General features: G+C 52.2%; 6 protein-coding genes across 6 annotated transcripts; 2 read left to right on the forward strand and 4 right to left on the reverse strand.

Annotated features, from left to right (window-relative positions):
• Positions 1-1,334: 1,334 nt before the first annotated feature.
• Positions 1,335-2,648, reverse strand: CkaCkLH20_05391 (uncharacterized protein; the record flags this gene model as incomplete). The annotated part of the gene is made up of 1 exon (XM_038888110.1): positions 1,335-2,648. One exon carries the CDS (start codon positions 2,646-2,648, stop codon positions 1,335-1,337), a length of 1,314 nt encoding a protein of 437 aa, XP_038746586.1.
• Positions 2,649-3,018: 370 nt separating this feature from the next.
• Positions 3,019-5,412, forward strand: CkaCkLH20_05392 (uncharacterized protein; the record flags this gene model as incomplete). Its single annotated transcript, XM_038888111.1, has 1 exon — positions 3,019-5,412. The coding sequence occupies one exon, from the start codon at positions 3,019-3,021 to the stop codon at positions 5,410-5,412; it is 2,394 nt and encodes a 797-aa protein (XP_038746587.1).
• Positions 5,413-5,525: 113 nt separating this feature from the next.
• On the reverse strand, positions 5,526-7,930 carry CkaCkLH20_05393 (ferric-chelate reductase; the record flags this gene model as incomplete). The annotated part of the gene is made up of 3 exons (XM_038888112.1): positions 5,526-6,692; positions 6,752-7,325; positions 7,410-7,930. 3 exons carry the CDS (start codon positions 7,928-7,930, stop codon positions 5,526-5,528), a joined length of 2,262 nt encoding a protein of 753 aa, XP_038746588.1.
• Positions 7,931-8,741: 811 nt separating this feature from the next.
• Positions 8,742-9,833, forward strand: CkaCkLH20_05394 (nad nadp octopine nopaline dehydrogenase; the record flags this gene model as incomplete). Its single annotated transcript, XM_038888113.1, has 1 exon — positions 8,742-9,833. One exon carries the CDS (start codon positions 8,742-8,744, stop codon positions 9,831-9,833), a length of 1,092 nt encoding a protein of 363 aa, XP_038746589.1.
• Positions 9,834-10,103: 270 nt separating this feature from the next.
• On the reverse strand, positions 10,104-11,565 carry CkaCkLH20_05395 (major facilitator superfamily transporter; the record flags this gene model as incomplete). Its single annotated transcript, XM_038888114.1, has 3 exons — positions 10,104-10,937; positions 10,995-11,454; positions 11,501-11,565. 3 exons carry the CDS (start codon positions 11,563-11,565, stop codon positions 10,104-10,106), a joined length of 1,359 nt encoding a protein of 452 aa, XP_038746590.1.
• A 1,052-nt stretch (positions 11,566-12,617) lies between these two features.
• Positions 12,618-17,670, reverse strand: CkaCkLH20_05396 (uncharacterized protein; the record flags this gene model as incomplete). The annotated part of the gene is made up of 4 exons (XM_038888115.1): positions 12,618-13,402; positions 14,821-16,183; positions 16,242-16,526; positions 16,585-17,670. 4 exons carry the CDS (start codon positions 17,668-17,670, stop codon positions 12,618-12,620), a joined length of 3,519 nt encoding a protein of 1,172 aa, XP_038746591.1.
• Positions 17,671-18,460: the final 790 nt, after the last annotated feature.

The raw sequence follows: 18,460 nt of genomic DNA on the forward strand, positions 1-18,460 counted from the left end.
AATTGTAGCTGGATTTGAGAGTCTAGCGTGAGCATGAGCATGACGCCTGACATCAAGCTTCCACAAGATCTTCATTGGAGGGTATCAGCCAGACGCCCGTCACAGCATCAGTTAACGGTTCAGGGATATTTGGAAGTCAAGATAGCCACTTATGGCTAAAGACACGACCAAAGTGAGCACGATCGCTGTGTCCTTTGCTCACAGTGTGGTATCAGTCGAAGTGTTGCCAAGTTTGAGAGGTGAAATGTTCATACATGATCCAAGAAATAAAACCACGAACCAGGGTAGCTGATTGCAAATAGATTTTCCTTATAAGACCAGAAATCCAGCAAGACAACGGCGGCGGACATTGCTAGAATCCGTGAGAGTATCTCTGTCCGCTCACTCAGGCCCAGGGAGCCCTGGCCATCATAGCCACAAGGCGGGCGATGTGATGAGCAGTAGAGACACTCCTGGGACCAGGGCAACCATACGTGTTCCATTTGAGTTCGGCTTATCGTATCCCGGGGAGCTGTATTGGCCTTTGGGGATCATGGACAGTTCTCAGTCCGTTTCATGTAATTGACAATACCCCAATAACGCTGGCGACCACAAGTTTCTTTAAAGCTGGTTCTTCTTGACACTGACAACCCTGTACAAGCTGTATCATTCCTGATTCTTTTTGGGGAGCGAATTTGAGCCATCGCCGAGGCAGGCAGCAAATAAAGTCACGGCCATGTCACGTTTAGTGGGGTCTCAACCACGCAGGCGGCACGCTGGCGAGGATGAGTCCAGGAGAATCACCCACGCCAATCCTTAAATAAATAGCATCCCAAGGAAATCCAAACTATTTTATTGTTTTCTTCACTGTTCACTGCAATCAAAGAGATTCAAAATAATCCCCGGCACCTTTGTAACATCGAAATTGGGGTCTCAACGAGACCATCCACGGCAGCCATTCTACACCCAGCGACGAGGGCACCGGAGAGTAGGCCTAGTTTTTCGAGGTCAGCTACAGAGAGTAGGTAGATAAGGATGTATTGACACTGAGTTTAGCTTGGTTAGCACGTTTTCAAAGGACCACGCGGTAACTTGAATGTTGCTCGAAGTGTTGGAGTGACATTACTACTGACGTGAGGAGCCAGCAGAATGAGCCACACGTCTCTATTAGAGCTGGTGTCTGACGTGTTGACACTTTCTTCACGCTACCTTTGGATGATTTTCATGGTGTCCTGGTGCGACATGAATGATTTCAAACTTTCTGAAGACTTCGATCTGACTACGGACTTCGCGACGAGACTATTATCCACCGTGAGATTGCCAGAGAAACTACCCACACGGGCCATAGAGTCATTCTACCTTTCGACACGGGCCCAGGCGAAGGATCTATTGGCCCTTTTGCCTGCGAAGTTGGTAGCCAGCAGGGGGTCATCGAGCCTGTCGGTTTCCCCAGTGCCTGCATTTAATCTCAGTTCCTCCCATGTCTTTAGCTCGTTCTCTGGTGTTTCCATAGACTCGCTCGCGTCTGTATCTGACTTCTCTTTGTTCTCGTACATCAACCATCCTGACAACGGTCGAATATTAACAAGGTCCGCGGACTCTGCGTGGCTGTCGACGCTCGATGAGTCGTCGGAAGAGCCCCTAACAGCTTCGGGCCTGGAAAACCCCTGGATCCCAAAAGAACCCGCCAGGATGGTGCACTTGAACTCGTCGCCGTGGTCGCGGACCGTGACGGGGACGGAAGCCATGCCGGTCGGGATGTCGTCGAAATCGACCGAGGGGTAAGGAACACCATCAAGCACGATGTCTTGCCTGAAACGCGGCTTGGCTATGCCTTGGGGACTCCAGTAGCAGAAGGCCGTGATCCATCCGGAAATGTAGTCCATGCCGCTTCCCACTAAATTGCGCGTCGCAATCTTGTTCCAGAAGTTCACGACCTGTGGGTTAGCAGGAGCTCCGAAGGAGAGAATCATGTAGCGCAATATCGGCCTCAGCATCTCGGCAAACTGCGTCGGCTCGTCTCCTAGCTGCTCAATCCTGTCTAGTCGCGCAAGAATGTTCTCGTAGTCCGCGACCTCGCCCAGCAGGGTAACCGATGGGATACCGCAGTCCAAAGTCCAGTTGTACGAGAAGTACTTCTGCATCGCGCCCATGAACAGAACCGAGGCCACGACCTGATCGGTGGTGGTCGTCGTAGAGAAAGACGGCATGACCCAGTCGCGCAGTCCGGGATCCTTCACGTTCTTGGCAATCATGTGTGTCATGCGCTCAGCGAAGACACTAAAGTCGGCGTAGTCCATCGACCCTGCGTCGACAACCTCCAGCTCTTTGCTCCCCTCATGTTCCACGAAGAAGTAACGCAGCTTTTCGGAGTTGCCATTGATATGAAAGCTCAGCTGGGTGAGAATGGCGAACCAGATGTCTTCCGGGCGGAGGGTAAGGTGGTGATGGTCGCTGTACGCCCGGCACGCGGCCCAAACGAAGCCGTTCTCGGAAGGGGACGTATGGGTCTCGCGCAAAGTTCGGCGCGTCAGTGAAGTTTGTATGATTCTCTCGCTTTGTGGGTAGTTTTCCGGACAGACCCTCGCGAACAGTTCCTCCGGCGTGGTCGCTTTTGGAACCGCCCACGACGTGGCAAGGTGATCGACGATTTGCAAAGTGACGGGCATTTCGCTCGTTGTCTTAATCTTCAATTAGTCTTCTAGATTTCAGACTTTCTCTTCATAAATATAGCGGGAGAATGAAGTTTTACAGAGCAGATTTCACCGCGTATCATCCGCGTTATCTTGAGCAGGCTGTGGAATTCTGCTGTGTGCCCAAAGTGGATGCTGCATGTCAGATGGTTGCCCGACTGGATACTGCGGAGAACTTTTCAGCCAGTCAGATAATGAGCTTACTTCGATTATTTTATCTACCGGTGTTGCTAAAGGAGACGTCACAGTTTAGAGACTATGGGCTTGACGTTTGTCCCCTCCGTCTTCCTCAACGACGGCCTGCAAATTGTATTCAAGCTTATTCGATTTACTCCGTCTTTGTGGCATGAAATCAAGCAAGGAAGAACGCGCGCTGAATCCGCCGGTCCTCCGCGGCCTGTTGCGTGATTTTCACAGCAGCACCAACGTACTCGAGTGGACCGGAGTTGTACATGTAGGACCCGAGCGTTATGATCCTTCGTCGGAGGGCGCTCAAACTTCCGGATGGTTGCTCACGTACCAGGCGGAACGCCTGCAGAATGAGACCTATATCGAGTGTGGCACGGAGAGGTTTGTGAAGTTTAAGCCTCCCACAAATCAAGAGCTGGTGCCGCACACCCCTGGTCCTGGAGATGCATGCCTAGCTTGCGAGGAGGTTGAGCTAGAGAAGCTGCTAACTTACTTTCCCGGGCGAAAACATCATCTCGGCTGGTTCAGAGACGTTGCTGCCTGCCGCAGCTGTAGCCTTTGTCGCCTGCTTTCGAGGGCGCTCACGAAGGAAGTTTCCAGGCACGTCGCCAGTCACCCTCGTCCTCAAGACGACGACTTTGTGGTCGTTACGACGAGGCCTTCAGCAAGGCCACTCCCGTCGCGAAGAAAAGACCGCACGTACGAGCTCGAAGTCCTCTTGATACGATCCAGCGGAGTGATCATATCGGAAGTCAGCCTCCGCCTTCAAGGCGACAATGCAATCCGTCTCCGAAAATCACCGCGGTTCTATGGACGGCAGGTGGAACGGGACGTTGCCAACCTGAGCCTTGCGAAATTCTGGATGCAAGAGTGCGCTCAATGCCACGCCGATTCCAGACCTTTAAAAGAGAAGCGCGAAGCCGAGCTGCAGCTCACCGTCATCGATACCGAGAGAAGCTGTCTCGTCTCAGTCAATTGGGATTCCGATTACGTGGCATTGAGTTACGTCTGGCCCCTTTTCGACACCACGAAACTGTGCTTGCATAATTTTGACCGACTACACCAGCCTGGATCCATTGATTCGTCTCGCATCAGTTTACCAAAGGTTATCATCGACGCCATGGATGTTACCCGGGGCATGGGAATACGATACCTGTGGGTCGATGCCCTGTGTATAGTCCAAGACGATCCCATCACCAAAGGCCGTCTCATCGAGTCCATGGATCAAGTCTACGGCAAGTCTTTTTTCACTATCATAGTAGCCTCTGAGTGCGACTCCAGTCAGAACTACGGTATTCCTGGCATCAATGGACTTCCTAGGGCCAACAAGCAACTCTCAGAGCAGGTGGAAGGTCTTGACATCCTTGTCGCTCTGCCAGACTATGACCGGGCACTAAATCGCAGTCGTTGGTCGAAGAGAGGGTGGACATTTCAAGAAGGCGTACTCTCACCCCGGTGCTTATTGTTCACGGACTATCAGATGTACTTCCGCTGTCCACACGATTCGCGGTGCGAAGATGTCCACGCTGAAGGGAAGGACCGATTCGAGCAGCACACCGCCAAACCCGTCGAGCGCCGTGGCCAGCTCGACTTTCTCGTAAACTCCGACTTCCTCACCAGGGTGTCATCACATCGGAGTTTCTCGGAGTACGCCTTGCTGGTATCTGGGTACAGCTCGAGAAGCTTGACTTTCGACACGGACATCCTCAACGCCTTTACTGGCGTCATGCGCCGTCTCGCGCCCCATATGGGACCGTGTGGTTTCTTCCTCGGCATGCCACTGGATCACTTCGACACGGCGCTGCTGTGGTATCCCATCGACCAACAGCAGCGGCGCTTGGAGGCCCATAACGTGGTGGAAATGACACGGTTGCCGACATGGTGTTGGGCGGCGTGGAAAGGCAAAGTGGACTACCAGGGAGACATGATGATGATCCAAGACAAAGAAACGGTTTTGACAATGGTGCAATGGTGGGCGAGAGGGGGAGGAGGGACGGAACTTGGGCGGAACTTGTGTCCCATCAGAAACTATACCGGCACTCAGCGCCCGGAGTGGGCGCTCAGCTATGGAATGTTGGAAGCAAGGGTCACAGAACTCAGTATTGGATCTTTGATTTTCTGGGGGACTTGTATCAAGTTCCGAGTTGACCCTCGGCCACGTAAGCTGTTGAACTGGTTGGTCGACTGGCTCCAGGAACTGCCTTGCTTTTCCATTCTGGACAGCGACGGCGACGTCTGCGGGTTGCTGCCCTCCCCAGATCGTTCCTGGATAGATGATCTTCAAAGGCAGGGAAACGATCAACTGTACGAATTCTTGCTACTGTCGTTCGGCAACCAGTCAAAGCATGATGGCATCGCTGAGCGTTCTATCTTTCTTCATGAAAAGTATAGCAGCGAAGGAGACGCGTATCGCTGCTTTTACTACGTCATGCTTGTGGAACATATTGGGGACGGCCGTTATGAGAGGAGAGGTATCGGCCGTATTCACTGGGATGCTGGAAATGAAGAGTTATGGGATAGGTGGGAAAGGAAGATAATGGTCTTAGTGTGAGCCCTGGTATTAGTTCATTCCCGTACTATCCGGTGCGCAAATTCAATGCTAGGCGAGGACTCTGCAGCATTTAATTTGTCGCAAAATTTCTACATACACGACATGATCGTCAACTACCAAGCAAACGGTTCCTCGATCAGGTCTACCGCATAACCATCACGCACGCTGTTGACAACGTGCTTCGTGGCTTCATCCGCCATCCCACTCGGCCCGCAAACCAGTACTGTTGTTCGGCACCCTTCTTCCAAGTAGTGTCTTATGACGGCCTCGGTATCCATTCTGCCAAATATAACCCCTGTCGTGATGGTCGTCTCCGTGTCCCGCCTGCTCGTTCCCTTAAAGGCCGCCATTGGAATGCTGGCTCCTGTACACCAGAACGAGCATTCAACTCCAAGGGCATTGTCCAGAAACCTTTGTCTGACGTGTTCGATGAGTGACATTTCTTGGGCAGACCAGGCTAATATGAACCGCTTGGCCTTCTTCACAGCACCACGGCTCTCCTCGTCGCCATTGATCACTGTGCTGGCGTACTCTTGGACGTACCCAAGCACACCAGTGACGCCAATACCTCCAGCGATGCACAGTACTGTATCGGCAGTGAGCAGCGGCCAGTGTCTCGCTCTGTGGCCTCCGTAAGGTCCTTCCGTGTAGACTGACAAGTTTATGCTGGAGGACGTCGAAAGAGCTAGTCGACGATGAAGGTGTGCGGTAGTACCAGAATGTGAACGAATCAAGAAGCTGACAGATGCCGGAGTCCCCTGTTCAACCTCACTGGTGGCAACCTTGACTCTTGGATCTTTGGCGAGATCTTCTTGAATGGCTGCGGTATCAACAGACACAGGATTCGTCGCCCCCTTCCAGCCAGCTACACTGAAAGGATGGTTCTCCCAAAACCTGCCTAGACCTGGAAAGTAAAGAACGCTGTGCTGGCCAGGTCGAAACTCCCATGCCACATGGGGATAAACCGTGAGATGCATGACGTTAGAGTCCGGTATGGCCTCCAGGACGGCTTTGGAACCGAGAAGCCGATTGTAGTATGCGACCCGAGTTATCCTTGCTAGGCGGTCGAAAGCCCAGAAGGCGAAGCAGATGTAGAGCCAGGTCTGGTAACCGAAGGCATAACCGAAGTGAGGAACTATGTGATACCAGCACGCAACCAAGGCGAAGCCGACTAGGGCTATATGGAGGGCCAGAAACGCCTCATAGAAGTTGATACGCATCGGAAGAACAGAAAACCCTGCAACCAAGCAGAAACATATTGTTGCAATAATACCCCACCACTAATACGATACGTCAGCGCACTCTCTTGGATTGAGGCCTTGGGAAACGGGGTACAAACATAGAACGGTTCAGCTGCTTTTGCGACGTAAGCGGAGGCTCCGTCATATCCCGGCTGCCAATACGCCAATGTGTATACGATAGAGTGGACGACGGCTTGTACGACAGCGATTCGCGCGGTCCAACGATGCAAAGTGAGGAACGTCGTCAAGCTCCATCCCGTCCAGGCGATCAAAAGATTGTTGCGTCCCGCAAATAGAATAGTAATACTCGCGTTTACGAGGCTGAGGATGCCTGTTCGGTTGCCGACGTACTCACATAATTCGAACCCCTTGGACTTGAAGTTGATGTTCGGCTGGAAGCTTCCAAAGCCTACTGCCGAGAAGATGATATTGAGAATGACATATACGAATATGAATATACTCAAGGTTCTGCGCGGGACGTATCCAATCTGTCCTGGCAAGGGCTCGAGGCGCCGCGATCCGGTGAGAGCAGGTAGAAAAACATGTTGACGTAGCTTAGGCCAGAACTTCGAACTTTCAAGCCTTTTCTGCAGCACAGGGAAGCCGACGGCTATCTGAGACAGAATGCCGCAGGAGACGCAGGCTCCGATGATGAATATACACAGAGTTAACCTGAAATAGCTTTGTCAGTGACTGCAAACGACGACGTATCGGGTAACGGTTCCATACGCGTATTTCGAATGTAGATATTCAGACCTTGCGAACTCGCCCTCGCTGCCATGAGTGGCATAATAAACGTCCCTATTTACCAAGCTCGTCTCGTTGAGCCACGTCGCATTGGCGGTCAGCTCGACCGTGGGGGCCATCGCTGGCAAACTTTGCTGAAAGGTTGGGGTCGGAGCACCGTTCACAGCCTGGTTCCGAAAGCATTCAGCCTGTTTGTTGGTAGGATAGCCGTCGAAATCACAATTTTGCTGGATGCAGTACGCCATCGTCTGGAGCCACGGCGTGTTGGAGGCGTAGCATTCCGGACTTGTCATGCCCATTGACATCATGCCCATCGGCATGCTCATCTCTGGCATACCGCTCATACTCGACATGTTGCCAAACGTGGTGCAACTGAGAAAGAGAGTGGAGAGTGAGTCGTGGCATGCCTGGCAACATAGGTCCTCATAGAGGGTGATGCCGAAGCCGATGATGCCATTTCCGCTTTGACCGTGGGTATCGCGAACCAGGAAGGCAATGAGAATGACCAAGAGAGATCTTACGTTCATCATCTTGATTGATGCGAAGTTGCCATTGCAAGTTGGCCAGTATTGAAGCAACTGACGATGGCGAAAGATAGACGTGCAATCAGCTGCAATCCTGCTAGCTGTGAGACGCGCGCTCCCACGTGAGCGGGGAGCAAAACCCAACTCTAATACTGCTGCGTCTTTTAGTAAAGCACAAATAAAACACTGCGAAACGTCAGTAACTCAATCAAGAAGTTTGTCTTCATCAGCCACGTTGAACGCGCCAAGGGTGCGAAGGAGCAGCATTTACGTTTCTAAGTAAGCCAGGGTAAGCTATCATCCTCTCTGGTTTGAATCGACTTGATTCTGTCTCTCAACATTACAGCCAGCGGCCGCTGCGGCTTAAACTTTCAACCATGTGAATCAATACGCCGGGCAGAACCTTCCCCCCAGATCTTGGATGGAAGGGAAACCCGTTGACGCGGTTATGCGGCTGAATGCTTAAAGTGCCTTTGTAGTGGTGATTTCGGCAACGGCGACATAATCAACTAAACAAGTTACCTTTCTAAGCGGCTTTTCGTCTCATCCATCAGACACAGAACAGGACAGGCAGTCCAAACATTTCGCCGGCGATCCCCACGGAACCGCCCGTGCTTGGGAATTGGAGTGGGATCCTGGACCTATTGGTGCATGAGCTTCGCTCTGTAGAGCTCTCAAAGTTTGCTTTTATGGGCAGACGCATGCCAAGACAACTTCCGCTGATGTGCCATCCTTCTCTTGCTTTCATTTCCTACAGGTTGTTATCGTCAATTCTTTCTTATTATTTGCTCTCATTATCGGGTGCACATATGTCAGTATGGTGTCCCGGGTCTCGATCGTGGGCGCAGGGCCAGCTGGTTTCGCCCTTGCTGCCGACCTCCAAAATCACGGTCTCAACACACTCGTTTATTCGCACCAGACTCATTTGCGGCATGCCAAGGATGTCATGAAGAAAGGCGGTCTGCAGCTGAGCGGCATGATGGAAGGGTTCATGTACCTGAGCTTGACTACCGATATTGGCGAGGCGGTAGAATTCTCGAGAATTTTGATTCTCACGGTCCCTTCCACTGGCCAGCAGACAATCTTGGACGAGTTGAAGCATTACGACTTGCGTCGCCACACGATCATTGCGGTCCCGGGGAACCTCATCTCTCTGCTGATGGATGCTGAAATCGAAGTGGGGAATATCCTGGAGACCAACCTGTCACCGTACTCCTGCCGCATGGACGAGAACAATTTGCTTGTTTTCGGGAGGAAGAAAGTGGTCTTCATCACAGCCTTACGGAACGACGTTCACCCCAGATTCTATGACGATATTCAGAGCATCTTTCCAATGCGGCTCAAGTGGTGCAGCAGTGTGATCGAAGTCAGCTTGTCCAACGTCAACGGGGTTTTCCACCCGGCGATGATGTTGATGAACGCTGGTCGTATCGAAAGCACTGCAGGCGACTTTCTCCTGTACCACGACGGCCTGACTCGATCAGTGGCCAACACGATGCTTGCCATTGACCAGGTCCGCATGAAGATCGGCGCGGAGTTTGGACTTCGTCTCGGAAGCGCCGTTGACATATCCAACGAATGTTACAATCAAGGCTTCACTGACCTGGTTGATCTGGCCCGTAACTCTCCGCCTCACAACAAGCTCAAGGCTCCAGGCGATATTGAGAATCGAAACATTTCAGAGGACGTCCCGGACCTGCTGGTGAGCTGGCATGGCTTGGCCGAAAAGCTAGGCATCGATGCTTCACCCATCGCCGCGATCATTGTTCTCGCCGAGATGGCTACCGGTATGGACTTTCGGAAATCGGGCAGAAATCTCAGAAGGCTTCACCTGGAGGGTGTAGGACGGGGCGAGCTGGTTGCGATGTTCAGCCCCTTTCTCGCCACACAGAGTGAGGCCCGATTGTGAGAGACTGCACGTCCTTTCTCCATGGCCTAACGCGTGCATACTGTCACGAGCATATATTCAGAGCTTTTGAATGTACATAATACATAGGCATTGAGCTTTACATACAGAAAAAAAGAGGTTGAGACATCTTGAAATAACACACACGAGAGTAATTGGTCATTCAGTCTCTGGCCCATCAAACCATTAATCTTCCGCAATCTGTTACTTTCTTAACCCCATTTTGTTTTGTTTGTTTGTTTCTCGATAGAGGAAAGTTCTAATATTTATTATCTACAACTTGACTTTGTTGCAGCCCAAGTTGCGTATCTTAGCACCATAAATAGCTAATGTCCATGGTATTGGCGCACATGCTAACGTTAGGAAAGCCAGTAAGCTGTTTCCCCATCCCCATCCGAGAGCATGATACATGCTTAGGCCGCTCAACGGGAGAAAAGCCCCGACAAGTCCCCTTAGCACCGCGTTCGCTCCAACAGCGCTGGCAGCATAGCCCTCAAACGCATCAATGAGATACGTCTGAATGCCTGAGAAGATGAGGATGGAGCCAAACCCAGTCACAGCCGTTCCGATCTGAGGCACGATCCAATGAACGTGATATTCCACGCACCACCCGTACATCAGCAGGCCGGCAGGAAACGTCAATGCCGCAGGAACCGTGATGATAAGTGAAAGGCGGTCCTCGGGCGTGCTCATACCCCCGGCAGCTATTCGCCTTCGGACTATCCTGTCGCTGAGCGTCCCAATGTAGTAAGCCCCCATCAATGTGCCAATCCCACCAGGGAGGAATACCAGCCCATCATACAGGGCTGAGAACTTGTATACCTCCGTGAAGACGAAAGAATAAGTTGCATAGAGAAGATAAAGAGTACCATAGGGGATGGCGACGTAGGTGCACATGACTGTGACAAGCGGGCAACAGAGAAGCAACTTCACAGGCCGCACAATACTTCTTCGGAAAAGCTCGCGAGGAGTCAAGTCTGTCGCGAGATAGGACCGATAATTCGGGTTGCTGGTTTCTTTTCGCAGCTTGGCTGCCTTCCACTCCAATAGCACAGGAGGGTAGGTCTCCCGGAGGACCAAGAAGGTGAAGATTGTGACAACAGCAATCTTATCCAATTAGCCAACGCCGAAACCATCAAGACGGAAGATCTATCGGTGACTTACAACGATCGATATTGACCAGAACACCCATCTCCAACCAGCGCCCCTGTCGACCACCTCACCACCGATGATAGGACCTATTGTCGGACCCAGGATAGTACCGACGGACCATATCGAGACAGCCTTGCCTCTTTTCTCCCTGGGCATGAGGTCTGCAATTGTCCCTGAGCCTATAGTGATCGTTGCTACCCCTGAGAAGCCCGCAAGGAACCGAAAGAAGAGCAGCATTCCCTCATTTTGCGAGAAGCCACAGAGAATAGTTGCAATCATAAATATGACGTTCGTGACATTGTAAATGATCTGACGGCCATACATCTCACTGAGCGGAGCGAGTATCAATGGCCCGCAAGCAAAGCCCAAGACGAAGATGGATACGACGAAGGTTGCGAACAGGCTTGAGGTTGTGTTGAAGTCACTCATGACCTGCGGTACTGCTGGTGCGAGCATGGCCGACACAACGGGCCTTACTTCATCAGCTAATGAACGGTCCAAGTAGATGCCTAACTTACACCAAGAAACTAATGGTTGCTATCGTGAGCACATGAGTCCACTTCACCAGGGGCGACCAGTTCATTGGGTTCTCAGGGTCCTGGTCTTCTGGCTCGGCCCATCGAACTATGAAATCTGAGCTACTCTGGTGTTCATTCTCTTCGTCAGAGGACTCGATTTTCGAAGATATGCATACTTGAGGGTGGTTCGTCCCAGTGTTATTGTGCTTTTCCTGGGAATGTATGCCAGACTCGGCCTCCTTAGGTTCTTGCTCGGTTTCCATGTCCAAGAAGCAAGCTAATCGGCAACGAGAAGACCAGCCGTCAGCGTTAGTTCTCGTGATACCAGAAATGAGTCAAGCTATAGGAGGGAAAGTACTAGCTAAACGCACTTAGGATCGCCCGAATTGAAACTTTTGCTGAGACTTACAACACCGCGTGGACAGACAGGGGCTATTAAGTCTACCAGAATTCCTCTTTCGCAACAACATGCCACACAGTCTGAAGTGGCAACTTATGCCGTGTCATCAAAAAGCTCTGACACTCCGTCACAATCCCCTGACTAACCTTCCGGATTCATTATATGCATAACATACCAGAAGATACATGGTTTCTTACCTCGAAAATGAGATCTCACGTTGCGTCCCTGGCGATAGCGGCCGCGTCGCCTATCGTTCACGGGAATATTTTCCGTCCAAAGAAAGCAAACCAGTCATTCTACTAACCAGACTTCAATGCAAACACCCAATTCCAGAAAGCCTACGCGAGAAACCGTGTCCGAACACATCAGATTATTAAACTCTGTTGCAGAGTGGAACGAAGGGGTGGCACGGATTCGGCGAGGAGCCAATGACTTGCATGATCAGCAGGTCACATAGGGAAGATGAGCTAGCTTTGCGATCAGTCCAAAGCTTGTCTGAACATCTCTCGCCGGGACAAAGCGTTCCGACAACTTACCCAGCGATCATGACCCAAAACATGACAGTATTGACAACCGCGTATTCCGACTTCACTGACTAGTCGTTCTACATCAGATCCGAAACCGAATTGATGACAGCAGTCATGTCGGTCAGACGTTGCTGTTTAACATCACAACTTGAAGTCACGATAGCTTCGTCACAAAATCACTCTATGATAGTCAGTTTCTAGTTGCCACAGTCACCAACAGTTCCATGTCCATGTGAATCCCATCCTTCGTGGTAAGCTTATCCCACTCCTGTAGCATCTCCTCCCGCACCTTCGCCTGTAACTCCGGAGGAACACCACCGTAAGTCTTTCCAGATGAGCTCGTATCCAACCAGTTTATCATGGCATCTCCGTCTTTCGCGATCTTCACGATCTTGTTTATGGTGAAGTCTTTCTCGTGAAACCCAGCATCCTCTAAAAGACGTTCCAAATCCCCCCGTTTGATGAATTTTGGTCCGTTCGACACTGGGAAGTTCTTGTAGGGTTCTCTCGACAACACTTCCTTCTTGATCTTTTCGTGTGCCGCAACGAAGTCGCCGGAACCGCCAGACATACCGAGTCGGCCCCCCGGTCTCAGGACGCGCGCGAACTCCGCGACTGCCGCGGGCTGGTCCTGCACCCAGTGGAAGGTGGAGTTCACGAAGACAATGTCGAAGCTACCCGAGGGGAACCGCGACAGGTCCTCGGCTTTGCCCTCGTGAAAGGACAAGTTCGGACTCGTCTTCTTTTGCGCGAGGGAGATGCGTTCCTTGCTTGGGTCGACGCCGGTGACTTTTCCATCAGGCCCGACGATGTTCGCAATGTGGGCTGTCAGGTCGCCGGGTCCGCATCCGACGTCAAGAACGCGCATGCCCGGTGTTACATCTAGTCTTTTGAGGAGAAACAGCCCCGCGTTGTGTTGCGTGTCGTTGACGAGGGTGTAGCCTCTTGCGAGCTCGTCGGAATCCGTCATGGCCGCTGCGTAAGGTAGTACGAGATTGATGTGTCCAGGGTGATCCGGTCACAATCACACGATTTACCGGCCGCCTGGTTGACGGTCAATCTTATAGCTGTTTGAACACATCAGTCAGTGCGTTGATCCATCACGGGAAACGCTGCGATGGGACCGGAATTCAAGTGCCTCGGTAGATGCAATATGATAGTAGAGTTACAAGCCGGCGGGATGGTGCCGCTTGCCGCCCTGAGAGTCCTTGTTCATGCGGGGATCGTGGGTTTAGGTCTGTGTCTGGGTATCCCAGGGGATGGTTTAAGCTTGTCCCCGGAATGTTTCTTTGGCTAGCATTGTTTCGAACATGTTTTGATTAGAAGCATAGGCGCGCCCGCCGCCGGCCACTAAGGACAAGATTCAGCTTATCTAACTGAGTTTTTGTTGTTGAGACGTTTTGGATAACTTCCTATCCTAGAGAGGACGCACATGACGTACACCATCCGTCGACTCTGACGCGATGAACTGCCAAGTCGCCAAGTTACAAGTCGTATAGATCTAATCATGAACTTTAGTTCAGTACATAACGTCAAGTCCGCTCTAATGCTTCTCTAACGTGATTTAATTCTGTGTCCGCCTATGGACAAATATGACCCCCTTCAACTTCGTATGAGTTAGGATTGCGATTCTCTATACTGCGACGTACTCATCCTAAATAGTCACCTCTATAAAGTAAGAGGCAGATGTAGATTAGAGATCGATTTTCCACAAGTGTAATGACGCCATTGAGCCTTAATTTGGGCTCAGTTGGCTACATAGCTGTGGCATCTTGGCATCTTGATGGACGGCCTTAGATCACGGGAGTTTAGACGCGCTCCCGGCTCGCTTCTCATGACTCTCCAATCCTAGAACGCGTCAACATATCGGTTGACTGCATAGAAATATGAAAAATGCGGCAGGCGAGCAAGAAACATTTCGTTTTGTTTTCTCGCGGCCGGGTACAGGAGTGTTCCCGTGTCTGATGGCCATCGGCAGGCAGGCCGTCCCCTGAAAGACGACGCCTCCCGTCCCGGCCCGGTCTCCACCGCATGTGGGGCCGGACTTGGCGGCCGCCGGACCGGATATCTGATCAAGCCAGAACCTTCGTAGATATTCAGAGTATGCACGCCTGAATTAATTGAGCCCTGAAGATTTCCGATGCAGAATACAAGGGTGGTTTGCTTCCGACTTTCATCGATACTGGTTCGGTAGCATTATGAGACTTCTTGTGGTGGAATACTATCAAATCACCGCTTGAAGCTCTCAGACGGACCCAATCCATTTGCCTTCACACCACCAAGATCGACAACAACCTTCTGCACCACAACTCCCGGCTCAAGCAGCCACAACCCCAAAGAATGCTTCCCAGCCGCCAAACCCCCCTCAACACTCGTCGTAACATTCCACCCACCAGTAATCACCGAATCAGCCCATCCTTCGGGGTTGGATCCCAACGGGCTGTCCCCGACAGGTTGGACCGTGACCACCTCCCCATCGTCGACTGCAAAAGCATATTTCAGCGGCCTTGTGCCGTCGAAGTTACGCGAGCCGCCTAGATACACCCGTACGCTAGCATTGTCGTGGTCTGAGAAGGTGTAGAAGTCATACGCCAACCTTGGTGCTGTCTCCTGGGAGAGCGAGGGAATCGTTACAGGCCATGGTGTGATCCCCGAAAGCGTCTTGCCGTAGTACGGGATCTCGACGTACGACACCCCATTCTTGGTCTCAGCATGGGTGAAGTGGGCCGCCTCCATCGAGACGATTCCATTCGACTCTAGAAACCGTCCCTTCAGACTGCCCTCCGGGACGGAAGGATTGCGTAGAGGGAGCAGTGCTGTCACCTCAGTGTCGTTTCCGTCGGTCTTTCGAATGGTGAGAGAGATGATGCTATGCCCTGTCGGTGCTGCTTTCCAGTCGACCTCGATGACAGCTCGCGCATCCGAGTGATTGCTCGCTGACAACACCCCCGTAGATTCACTCACCGACACCCATGAAGCGTTCGCATGCACGCTGTAGGCGAACGTCCCGTTGGCCCTCGTAAACACATCAATCCACCGTCTCTCCCCGGGCGGCATGTACGGGTCCATCGGCAACAAGCTCAGCTCCGTACTCTCCGGATCGCCCACCTCGCCCTGCGCCGCTACACCCATAATTCCCAGCCCCGCCACGTCGCCGTCACTCACGTATGATAACGTAGGCATGATATCCCGGCCCTGCTCATACCACCTCGTGTACCCGATGTGGACCTGGCACATCATTCCGCTCCATTCTCCGCCGTTCAGGGCGTTATACTCAGCCGTAATCTCCGCGTCGCGTGAAAAGGCCGCCCGCGCCTCCGCGGCAAGCTTGTTGGTGCTCGTGCGGCGCTGAGCTGCGTATAACTTCCCCAGCTCTGCTTTGATATATAATTCGTTGACCGTCTTGCCCGCGGTGACAGGGTGGAGGATCATTTCGTAGAAAGCAGCCCTTGATGTTTCTGGGAGACCGTCGTAGACAGCCTGGGTGTAAGCTACAAGCGAGGACCATTCGGCCAAGGCGTTGGTCGCCTCGTCGTGATAGATCGTGCTGTATACGAAAGGCGGCATATTGAGCGTCTCGTACTTGCGGCGGTTGACGAGGCGGCCGTAACGGTTGAGGACTTCCGCTATGGGCGCGGCGACATCGGCGGAGAAGGTCTTGGAAGCCCACGTCCGGAGCCAGGATGTCGTGCTTGAAGGGGTTTTGTGGAGGGACATGTCGTAAGCCATGTCTAGAAAGTGTGTTGCGGGGATTTCCTGGTGATTGTCAGCGTCAGTAAACTGATAGTACGAGATAGAAACAGGGAGAACAAACGAGCGGCTTGATATCCCCTACGTTGACAATCCAAACCTCTCTCGCTCCGGCCTCCCATGCCAGGTGCATCTGCTCCCACGTCTTGACGAGCTGAATCGTGTTAATCCATTCGTACATCTTCGGCTCTCCGACATAATTGACGTGATAGTACACGCCTGCCCCGCCAGCACGGGACGTTTCATTGGGATACGGTATGCGGAGGAGGTTGCCGAAGTTGTCGTCCGTCCAGAGCAGGGTCACGTCGTCGGGTGCAGTAAGCCCTGCTTGGTAGTACTTGCCGACCTCCTTCACAGCTTGTCAGCTTTCCATATGACCAGATCAGACCAGATAATGTTAAACTTACTTTATATAGAGCCCAGACTTGAGGGGCTCCCACGTCAGAGGAACCGTTACGGGTGAAGGCGATGATGTCCTGCTGCACGGAGATGATCTCCTCAAGTTGCGGCGCGGTCAGGGTGGGCGACTCGCGGTCTCCCTCGCCGCGCATCCCAACAGTGTACAACGTCTCCCAGCTTTTCGTCCTCTCCGCCCCTACACGCATAAACTCCGTGATGTTGTCCTTGTTCAGGCTCCAGTCCCAGCGGCCGTCGAGTTGATACGTCTGCTCCGCGTATGCGCGCGCCATCGGCTCGTGGTGACTCGTGCCCACAACCACGCCAAAGTCATCCGCAAGCTCGCCGTTGGCGTCGTCTAGGTAGAACATGCTGTACTTCATGGCGGGCCAGATGGAGTTGGCCTTGAGGCGTAGGATGAGCTCAAAGACGCGCGCGTAGAAGGGTGAGGTGAAGGGGCGGCGAGGGTCAGAATCTGCGAGGGGGAAGCGAGTTTTGGCCCAGGAGGTCAGGCACTGTTCCTCGTCGTTGATGAAGATGCCTCTGTATTTCACGGAGGGGGGCCCTTGAATTCTGGGAAGGGGTGAGATGGTAAGTGTGGGAGATGTCGCGACAGGGACGTTGGCCCAGGAGGACCATGGCGATACACCGATTTGTTCAGAGAGGGCGTAGATGCCGAAGACTGTGCCGCGTCTGTCGGAGCCCGTGATGGCTAGGGCTTGTGCTGAGGAGGTGCCCGGGTCGGAAGGGGTGACGAGCTCGTGGGTGTAGGATTCCCATTTCCCGGAGATTGAGGAAGTTGTTATGACATCTGCCGGGATCAGTTGGGAGTGAGAGAGCGTGCCAACAATGATGAGTGGTGAAGTTGTGTTTTGGGGGAGAGTATCGTAGATCAGGGTTGTGTTTGCGCCAAGGACGAGAGTGATGTCTTTTGCCAAAGAAGCCGCTGCGAGCTTGACGGCTTTGGCTTCATTAGACGACAGGATGATAATTGGAGGGTGTTGGGAAGTGATCGTGAACGAATCAACGGTTGCAACTACACCGAAGCTGGAGGTGAAGACAGTGACGACAGTCACCAAAAGAAGTAAAAGCTTCATCGTGACGAACTTGTCGCGTTCCTTGGGAGATTAAAGAAGAGTTAGTTCAAGGAGCATACATACAGACTTCCAGATTTCAAGGCTGATATTTATAAACACTCATGCCAAGAATGTCTGACGAGGCCTACATCTGGTGATAGATCCAGGATCAATCTCATGCCTATCCGGGCACTTGATGTTGTCCCGAAGAGTGAAGCCAATATTGAGGGCTCCCCTCCAGTTCGGCTCTCTCTAAGACGATAGAGCGAAGCTATGCTCATCCATGTTGCGCCGCCAAGAGATCATCCCCACGATTGCGATGGCGTGCAGAAGCGCGCGGGTTGATCCGAAGGGAACGGAGCTGCCCATGGCCGATCATAGCTGCACATCATGTCAGTAAGGCATTTTACACCATGAACCAATCAGAGGTAGGCTTGACCACGCATGGGTATTCAGCTATCGACTCTGGCGTAACGAACTGCTAAGTCTTTAATGCCGGCGAGATGCGTCTCAGGTGTTCGTGTCTGACAGCTTTCAAAATCTTGACGATATCGAATTGCTACATTTTTTCACACACGGAAGCTCTTCCGAGAGAAGGCTTCTAGCCTTGAAGCAACCCAATCGGTTATGACTTCAAGATGTGATCTCATCTTTGAGGTCTTCATGAATCTCTAATGAGCCTTTAGGGGTGCCCGACGTGACTATGTAGATTCCGAAATGACCTTCGGCTCCATGCTATGAGTTAAGACTAGAAATTCTGCTGGATATCTTGTCTTTTCAGTGAATGGTGGTTGGGACTAACCACATCATC

This window comes from Colletotrichum karsti (assembly GCF_011947395.1).
Source record: "Colletotrichum karsti strain CkLH20 chromosome Unknown Scaffold15, whole genome shotgun sequence".
In the NCBI taxonomy this organism is placed as follows: Eukaryota; Fungi; Ascomycota; class Sordariomycetes; order Glomerellales; family Glomerellaceae; genus Colletotrichum; species Colletotrichum karsti.